We start from the raw sequence: 9,926 nt of genomic DNA, 5'->3' as shown, positions 1-9,926 counted from the left end.
ACCGCCCCTTCCTTCCATACTGTCTCTTTCCTCCACTCCCACTCATCCCCCTTCCCTCATTTCCCCCCACCCTCCCTTACCCAGCCCCACTGCGGTCACTCATTGTTGCACAGAAAATAGGAAGGCTTCCAGCACACAGGAGAGGAGCATAACTAGCACTAGGACCCAGCTGCAGTGTCAGCAGAGCCCAGGCATAGCCTCCTTCAGCTGGGCAGCTCTGCGCTTGCAGAATGAGGAGGGCAGTGGCAGGTAACCCCATGTGCCGCCCCCATGCCTCGCCTCTGTTTGGGGGGGCAATCCCCACCCCCAAAAAAGTGCACCCATGGACATCCCCTGCCCCTTGCACAGTTTCTGGGCTGTTTTCTGCAGGAATTCTGCTCGGGGGGGGGGGGGGGGCATTTTCTGCAAGCACACAGTCCAGCAGAATCCCCCCAGGAGTACACCAGGTAATTTGGCCTATTTCAGAGGCCAAATGAAAAAGTGGTGGTACTAAGCCATAGGAAAATTTTCCGAGATTTGGCCTGTATGTGAACCAAACACATTTCAGAAGAAACATTCCAACTAAGTTGTCAGTACAAATTCATGGAATACAGTCATTTATAAACATGATCTACTGTGCAAGCTGTAATGCTGCAAAAGCTTAGCTGGATACCTATCTCAGTTGTAGTTGTGGGCACCTTGACAACTCAACCTAGGTAAGACAATGTATGTAAATAAATTTATTTTTACCTAATAAAAACCCATTCACCCAATAGTAAGACAATTATTGCTTACAGTATTTTTTGACAGTACATGTTGCCATTAAGCCAGATCCTAAGTTTTTCCTCCCTCTTGCCTTGGTTTGTTGGTTTGTTTGTTTGTGTTTTTTTGGGGGGAAGCATTTTTATTATTGACATAGGCTGGAAGGAATTCAGGCACAGAAAGGCTCATACTATTTCAGGAATGTTTGCTTTGCAGCACTCCCTCTGTTTCATCTGCTGTGCATGTTAGCTCCACAGGGCTTAAACTGCAGTGCCTGCCTATTTATATCCCAGACCTTTACAGCTCTGACCTCTCTTCATACGCTCTAGTGGCTATGTCATCTGAGCCATTAAAGACAAAGAAATGTATATGCAAGTTATTTCTCTATTCTTCTCTGCATCAGAAGACATTCTGCACTGTGCAGCCACCGAAAGGCAAGATGCAGCAGTCAAACTCTGCACAGTTATCTTCTCCAGGAGCTAGTGGTCACTCCTAAGTCACATGGAATAGACAAGTCTTTAAAAAACCCAGGCTCTGAATGATTTCTTACAGCACCATGTGTCAAAATTGTATCAGAATAAAAGCATGCTTCACCTCTTAACTAATACAAGTCACTCTCTACAATTCAGAGAAAACTGTCCTGTATAAAAAGGGAAGGGAAAAAACCATGAGATGACTGAGAGAATAGCGGGCTATTTTGATGAGCTATAATCCATTTCTCTCTCCACATTCCCCCTATCACCTTAATGAGCATCCAGTTCCAGATCTTCACACCCACCTCTTTCATTAAGGCTTGTTGATTTCTTGCAAAACTTGTGTTTCAGTGTCTTAGAACAGGTACTCTAAAAACCCCAGTGGACCCAACAACCCTCCTCCCTTCCCTGCCCGTCATGTTCTGGTCCAGTCAATCTAATGATAGTCCAGTGATCTGCTGTGGCTGGCCAGCTCCTCTGCCCAACCCTAGTAGTAGGCATCCTCGTAAAGGTCTGTGCGTAGGCAGTACAGGATGGCTGCACCCAGCATGAAGATAACGGATCCCCAGCCCAGGCCGTACCCCCAGTTGAACTCATGGTAGCTCTTGAGCATACTGCTGTCGATGAATTTGATTGGATAGAGAATCAAGGCACACACTTGGAGAACCACTGGAAATGGGGAAAAGATATCTGGTTAAAGTCTAGAAGAGGAAAGAAGTAATGCAGCAAGTTCATGCGGCAGCTGCTAGTGGCTTTATAGGTCTTGGTCACACAGATCTCCCAACCTCCTTCCCATCCAGCTTGTCTCTTGGGCAAAGTACAATCGCCCTCTTTCCCTCAGGTGTGCCTGGCCCAGTGTAAATGGTACCAATGCTGTGAACTTCTTCACCACAGTGCCGTCAGCCTGATAGGATGCCAGCAGCGTAAGCATTCTCCAAGCTCAGCAGCTATCACTGCTTGCTCTAGCTCACTTGTCAACTCCCTCACAAGAGTGTCCTGCTCGTGATAGCCCAGCATCACCACACTTCTGCCTCAAGCCCTTTATCTCAGAGCCTTGGTGCTGGAACCCTGCACCAGCATTTTTCCCTGTCTTACTCAGTAAAGCCACAAATAGTGCCGGATTCTTTCTCAAGCAATCTTCCTCCACCTCACTTTCCATATGGGATGAAATTTAACATTAGTACCATATTAAGGCACTTGCAAGATCTAGAGCAGAAGTGTGCCATGTAGAGTTTAGACCATCTCTATTTAGATGAGAGTGTAACTCGGGGCATTTTTTGGTATTGGAAAGTCTTGGTTGGGTTTTTGGCCATGCAACAGCAGAACAAGGAGGGGTTGATTCTAAATGCTATTTTATGCACGTTCCCAGCCCAGATTTTGGAGAAGGAGAACAGGTGGGCTAAACACAGTAATATTGTGCCATTAACGCAGTTCAAGGCAGTGTCAAACCCCTTTAAAAAGGAGCCATAAGAAGAGGTAAGGACTTCATAATGGACTTCTACCTTAAGTGAATTAAAATGCAAAAGATTTTAAAATTCTAATTTCCTCTGCTCTCTGATGTTTTCTTTTTGCACATCAGTCACTGGAAGGTGTGAACCTGAACAGGCCAGCTTTGCATTATAGTCCTTTCCTAATCATTTTACAGCAGAAGCACAACCCTGCTGCTGTGTTCGGGTTCACAGCACTACAGGGAATTTAAATCTCAGTTTCCACAGAACATTTTAGAAAAAGAGATAATTTTTATTCATGCACAATGAAAACTGGGGCCCTAAACTAAACTGCCGCTTCCCCCTGCCACTGCTCAAACAGTAACATTCTGCTTTTCAGTCCATGTCAGATTTATTTTGCCTTATGTAGACAAGATTCATGAATCTTGTAGCCACATCCCTAACAAAATGGTACTCCAGTGTTCTTCAGTGAAACCCAACACACTACAGCTTATCACAGCCACACTGCAGTTTCTGGAGAGCCTGCTAGATAACAAGAGTGCATGGTAAGGAATTTAAACCAGGTTCTTTGCATCTTATGGGGACATGCTATGGCTAGCTGTTGGCAGCTGGATAAAGTGTGAACGCACCCTGGTGAGGCCCCTACTGGTGAGAAGGAGGCTAAGGGCTGCACCTAAGGGGGGCAGACTAATGCCGCTGATCTTTAATGCAGAGTTGCAGCCCAGAAAGGCTGCAGGCCCCAAGAGATCCAGAGTTCCCATCTTGAGCCAGAGGGCCACACCTCTGCATTAAAGATGAAGCAGGTTTGGATCACATTTCACAATTCTGCAGATCTTATTTAGTCTGTAGCCTCCAGTTTTTGGAGCAATCTGATGGCCAAATCCTGCTCTGCCCTAGAATTTCAATGGAGTTCTAGGAGACTCAAGTCAGGAGAGACTTTATCCTTTAAAGTAGCCAAATTTGTATTCTCTTTCTAGAGCAGTGACTTATAGGTACCTGCAACCAAGAGGAGAACAGCAACAACTCTGTAGTACCGCCTGGGAGTGTCTAGGCAGAAGGAAACCAGGGAGGCGAGGAACGACAGGAAGGTGATAGTGGCTGCCGTCAGGATTAACACCAGCGTAGCCACTTGCCAGTCTAGAAGAGGAAAGGGCACAATTGGGGAAGAACCCCTCGTTAATGAGGAAACAGCCTCAGACTCTCAGCAACAATAAAACATCCCCCACACTAACCCCATCCTGAAGTCTGGATTTTCCCATAATCTTCAAAAATCCTAATGCCCAGCCACTGGTTTCACAGTACTTACAATCTACCAAGCATAGCACACATATTATAGATTAGAGAGCATTAACATTTCAGAAATACAATTCATGGTGGGGGAGGTTTGGTGATGGTGACCATTTCTGAGCCTGGAAATCTGACACAAAGTGAAACTGAAGGAGATCATAGAATGCTCTGCAGAAAAGCAACAGAAGAAGCCTTCCAGGAAAAGTAGGGGGTAACTACAGACAAGGAGGGACTAAGAAATTATGAGAAAGTTAGAAAATAGGGACACAACTAGGAAAAGGAAAGATTTAAGAAGCCCCTTGATGCCTCATATCTTGGATTTCCAAAGGGAACAGAAACTACATTTTATGGGTTCGTTGTGGGTTCACCATTTTATGGTAGCACCAAAATGATCAACGGAGAGTTAAATGCAGTTCTTCTTCTGATGCCTGAAAGAGTCACACAAGAATTGTAGTGCCTCTCAAAGAGGCCATGGACCAAATTAATGGCTGACACAAGCAGGTACAGCAATTCCAGCTACTTCAAAAGAATGGCCCTCTGACCCCAGCCTGAGTCTAGATCTGACCTCTGTGTCTAGCAGTTTCATCCTGAGCACCTGGTCTGAGTCACATTTTATGTACCTTTAGTAATCAAGAGATGAAGAGTTAAAAACCCTTCAATCTAGTGCATGTGATTTCTCCCCATAAAGGAGCTGTATGAGGATAATTAAAAAAAAATCTTGCCTTTTTCAAACTAGTTACAAACCACTGGGGTTAGAGCTTCCCAATTGTACTGAAGAAAGAAAATATAACTTTAGAGACACTGATATCTCAAAAAGAAAAGGAGTACTTGTGGCACCTTAGAGACTAACCAATTTATTAGAGCATAAGCTTTCGTGAGCTACAGCTCACTTCATCAGATGCATATCGTGGAAACTGCAGCAGACTTTATATATACACAGAGAATATGAACCAATACCTCCTCCCACCCCACTGTCCTGCTGGTAATAGCTTATCTAAAGTGATCATCAGGTGGGCCATTTCCAGCACAAATCCAGGTTTTCTCACCCTCCACCCCCCCACACAAATTCACTCTCCTGCTGGTGATAGCCCATCCAAAGTGACAACTCTTTACACAATGTGCATGACAATCAAGTTGGGCTATTTCCTGCACAAATCCAGGTTTTCTCACATCCCCCCACCTCCATACACACACAAACTCACTCTCCTGCTGGTAATAGCTCATCCAAACTGACCACTCTTCAAGTTTAAATCCAAGTTAAACCAGAACATCTGGGGGGGGGGGGGTAGGAAAAAACAAGAGGAAACAGGCTACCTTGCATAATGACTTAGCCACTCCAAGTCTCTATTTAAGCCTAAATTAATAGTATCCAATTTGCAAATGAATTCCAATTCAGCAGTTTCTCGCTGGAGTCTGGATTTGAAGTTTTTTTGTTTTAAGATAGCGACCTTCATGTCTGTGATTGCGTGACCAGAGAGATTGAAGTGTTCTCCGACTGGTTTATGAATGTTATAATTCTTGACATCTGATTTGTGTCCATTTATTCTTTTTCGTAGAGACTGTCCAGTTTGACCAATGTACATGGCAGAGGGGCATTGCTGGCACATGATGGCATATATCACATTGGTGGATGTGCAGGTGAACGAGCCTCTGATAGTGTGGCTGATGTTATTAGGCCCTGTGATGGTGTCCCCTGAATAGATATGTGGGCACAATTGGCAACGGGCTTTGTTGCAAGGATAAGTTCCTGGGTTAGTGGTTCTGTTGTGTGATATGTGGTTGTTGGTGAGTATTTGCTTCAGGTTGCGGGGCTGTCTGTAGGCAAGGACTGGCCTGTCTCCCAAGATTTGTGAGAGTGTTGGGTCATCCTTTAGGATAGGTTGTAGATCCTTAATAATGCGTTGGAGGGGTTTTAGTTGGGGGCTGAAGGTGACGGCTAGTGGCGTTCTGTTATTTTCTTTGTTAGGCCTGTCCTGTAGTAGGTAACTTCTGGGAACTCTTCTGGCTCTATCAATCTGTTTCTTTACTTCTGCAGGTGGGTATTGTAGTTGTAAGAAAGCTTGACAGAGATCTTGTAGGTGTTTGTCTCTGTCTGAGGGGTTGGAGCAAATGCGGTTGTATCGCAGAGCTTGGCTGTAGACGATGGATCGTGTGGTGTGGTCAGGGTGAAAGCTGGAGGCATGCAGGTAGGAATAGCGGTCAGTAGGTTTCCGGTATAGAGTGGTGTTTATGTGACCATTGTTCATTAGCACTGTAGTGTCCAGGAAGTGGATCTCTTGTGTGGACTGGACCAGGCTGAGGTTGGTGGTGGGATGGAAATTGTTGAAATCATGGTGGAATTCCTCAAGGGCTTCTTTTCCATGGGTCAAGGAATATCTCAAGGTCAGCCATTAGTATCACTCTGGTTCCACCATGTCTTGCCTGACAGTCAGGAAACTAGGGAGTTTGCCTTCTTTTTAAAAATGCTCCTAGATCAGGTCTCAAACACACCAGAGCACATCTGGTACTTTTAGGTGAAACATAAATTTAAACTCCCACCCTGGCCCTTCTGTTCACTGCAGTGCTGGCTTTACTGCAGAGGAAGGGGCTGCAAAAGGGTCCCTAACTCTCTCTGGAGAATGACTATCTTTGCTATGTTCGGTTTCTTGTTGTTTCAGGTGGTGTGTTTGTTTTGTTTTGGGTTGTTTTTTTTTCAGTTTAATAGCAAAGTCTATTGTTCAGATCAAAAAAAAATATATATATATATACACAGAGAATGTAAAATTAATCCAGGCCCCCTCAAAGTTTGGCATCAGGGGATGCTGCCCATCTTTCCCTAGCCATGTCCCATTTCCTCCCTCTCCCTTCTCAGAGCAAAGGATAGAACCCAGGACTCCTGACTCCCATCTCCCCTTCTCTAACCACTAGACCCCACTCCCTTCTCAGAGGTGGTGTTCAATCCAAATGGCCAGATGACAGCAGAGTACTGGGGACTGATAAGTTTCTCTTCCGTCTCCCTGACGAGAAAAGGACTTTGGACCACATTCTTATCTCAGAGGGGGTGATCTTGAGACATCCTGGCAACATGCAGTCATCTGTATGCAATCCAGCAGCTCTTGTGGGTGTATATTGCCACAGATCAATGTACGCAGATCCCACCAACACCGGTAGGAATTTTGTGCAGATACGAGCCCTGCACTTCAGAACTTACTGTTTGTTTTCTAGCCAGAGGATAATGAAGGGATTTCTCTCACAATGTGGACCACAGGAATAAGTTTCTTTGCAACTGTTAATATTCTGAATGCATACCTCTCATTTTCAGGTTTGGGACAGTCAGTATCTTGCATGTCTTAATAGGTCAGGCTAGCCCTAACTTAGTCAGTTACACTCAGCATGCCTTGCCAGTCCGCTCCATTTGGGCAGGAGACAAGTTTGGGTGGAGCTGTTCTCACTAAAACATCCAGCTCCTCTCCTGGTGTCAAGATCGTGTGCATTAGAAGTTTACAAAACCCAGAAGTTAATTGCTTTGCATGTTCTAAACATGTTTTACTGCACCAATTCCACATCGCAGGGTGTTACTTTGCAACATTACAGTGATGACATCACTGAATCCTACTGCAAGGGCTGGTGAATTTAGTCTTGTTTCTGTGCTAGAAACAGGGACCTTACTCAGAAGGAAATGGGATCCTGCAACAAGACAGGTTGAAGCTTGTAGAGCAGGGATTAACCAAAAATAAATACTTTCAGAACTATGTTGGCAGATACATTCTATCCCTCTCAGAACAGGGCGACCTCATGGTATGAGGCAGCCAGAAGGAAGACTCCATTAGTCAGCCTTTGCTAGAGATCTTCCACCCTCATAGGACTCAAGCAGGGTTTGCAAGTCATAGAATATCAGGGTTGGAAGAGACCTCAGGAGGTCATCTAGTCCAACCCCCTGCTCAAAGCAGGACCAATCCCCAATTTTTGCCCCAGATCCCTAAATGGCCCCCTCAAGGATTGAACTCACAACCCTGGGTTTAGCAGGCCAATGCTCAAACCACTGCGTCCATGCAGTGTGGACGTGCAACCATGCCCACTATATTCCTAACTAAGAACAGTAGGACAATGGAACAGATGCCTAGGGAGGTTGTGGAAGCTCCTTCACTGGAGGTTTTCAAAAAGAGGCTGGATACCCATCTGTCTTGGATGGTTTAGACTGGGGCGGACAAACTTTTTGGCCCAAGGGCCACATCTGGGTGGGGAAATTGCAGGCAGGGCCATGAATGTTGGGCTGGGGCAGGGGGTGGGGGTGCAGGAGAGAGTGAGGGGTGTGCGAGGGTGGGTGGTGTGCAGGAAGAGGCTCAGCACAAGGGGGCTCACAGAAGGGGGTTGGGGTGCAGGAGGGAGTGTGGAGTGAGGGAGGGGGCTCAGGGCAGGGGGTTGGGGTGTAGAAGGGGTGTGAGGTGCAGCAGGGGGCTCAGGGTAGGGGGTTGGGGTGCAGGGTGCAGCAGAGGCTAAGAGGGATTTGGGGTGCAGGAAGGTGTGGCAGGGGGTTGGGATGCAGGAGGGGGTGCGGAGTGCAGGAGGGGGCCCAGGGCAGGGGTGGAGGAGGGGGGTGGGGTGCAGCAGGGGGCTCAGAGCAGGGGGTTGGGTTGCAGGGTGCCGCAGGGGGTTAGGGTGCAGGCAGGCTGTGGCAGGGGGCTCAGGGCAGGAAGTTGAGGTGCGGGGTGCAGGCGGGATTCGGGGTGTGGGCTCCAGCCTGGTGCCGCTTACCTGGAGCAGCTCCAGGGTGGCAACAGCATGCACTGGGGCCAGGGCAGGCTCCCTGCCTGCCCTGGCCCTGGGCCACTCCGGGAAGCGGCCAGCACCACGTCCCTGCGGCCCCTGGGGGAGGGAGAGCAGAGGACTCCGAACGCTGCCCTTGCCTGTGGGTACCTACCCCAAAGCTCCCATTGGCCGCAGTTCCCCATTCACGGTCAATGGGAGCTTCGGGGAAGGTACCCACAAGCAAGGGCAGAGTGTAGAGCCCTCTGCCCCCTCTCCCCCAGGGGCCGCAGGGACATGGTGCTGGCTGCTTCTGGGAGCGGTGCGGGGCCCATGGTGCCACGGGGTGGCTGTCCCATGGGCCGGATCCAAAGCCCTGAGGGGCCGGATCCGGCCCGTAGTTTGCCCACCCCTGGTTTAGACACAACAAATCCTGGGCAAGGAGTTGGACTAGATGAACCTTCTGGTCCTGTCTAAACCAGCCATATTAAGCTCTTCACCCTGAATTGGTTGCATGTGCAGGGATAGAAGAGAGCTTGTTTCTCCAGGGCCAAGAAACAAACCCAGTCACAACAGGGCATTTCAACACAGCTATGTCTATCTCGAGACCCTGGAGGGCTAATCACTGCTGCTCTGCACCTTGCCTTAGGTACACCAGTGCAGAGTGGGTGTGAAACTGACCTTAAAACTCTGCCTAATCAGAATGTGGTTTCTTCTTTCACTCAGTGCCAGTGTACCTAACACAGGGTGCAAGGCAGCAGTGAATCAGGCACTGTCTTTTACAAGACTGGGACAACAATCCTGAAAGGAAAAGGATGGAGGTTGATGGCAAAAGCTGCCCAAGGAGAGGTGTGGGGAGAGTAAATCCTGTGCTGGGAGTTCGTTCTAAGCCAGGCTGCAGCCTGTGTGAAACACAAACAAATGAAGCATCTGGAAATGTTGGGCTTTTCACTCATCTTTTATTGCCACAACAAAGGGTTTTCCTGAACTCCTATTAATCAGCAATTACTAGCAGGGCCATGTCCCAAACTCCCTCAGCCCCATGTCAGCATAAGCCAGATGGAGCTGCAAGGACAGAGGAGCCTGGGGGAGGGAAAGGGCTCCTTGCATTACTTGGGGAAGAAACAGCCTGGTTTTGGAGAACAGTGCTGCAAAAATTAATTGATTTAATTGGGGATTGGTCCTGCTTTTGAGCAGGGGGTTGGACTAGATGACCTCCTGAGGTCCCTTCCAACCCTGATATTCTATGATT

General features: G+C 47.6%; 1 protein-coding gene across 1 annotated transcript in view; it reads right to left on the bottom strand.

Annotated features, from left to right (window-relative positions):
• Positions 1 to 583: 583 nt before the first annotated feature.
• Positions 584 to 9,926, bottom strand: part of LOC140916923 (transmembrane protein 47) — a 32,365-nt gene continuing 23,022 nt past the window's right edge. The window contains exons 2-3 of the mRNA XM_073358821.1: positions 3,659 to 3,799; positions 584 to 1,883 (exon numbers count right to left, since the gene is read on the bottom strand). Of these exons, the coding sequence (XP_073214922.1) occupies positions 1,702 to 1,883; positions 3,659 to 3,799 (323 nt within the window). The 3' untranslated portion in view covers positions 584 to 1,701. The remainder of the gene's footprint in view (positions 1,884 to 3,658; positions 3,800 to 9,926) is intronic.

Source organism: Lepidochelys kempii, chromosome 9 (genome assembly GCF_965140285.1).
Source record: "Lepidochelys kempii isolate rLepKem1 chromosome 9, rLepKem1.hap1, whole genome shotgun sequence".
Lineage (NCBI taxonomy): Eukaryota > Metazoa > Chordata > Testudines > Cheloniidae > Lepidochelys > Lepidochelys kempii.
Note: the sequence above shows the minus strand (reverse complement) of the source record. Positions and strands in the feature narration are given on the sequence as shown.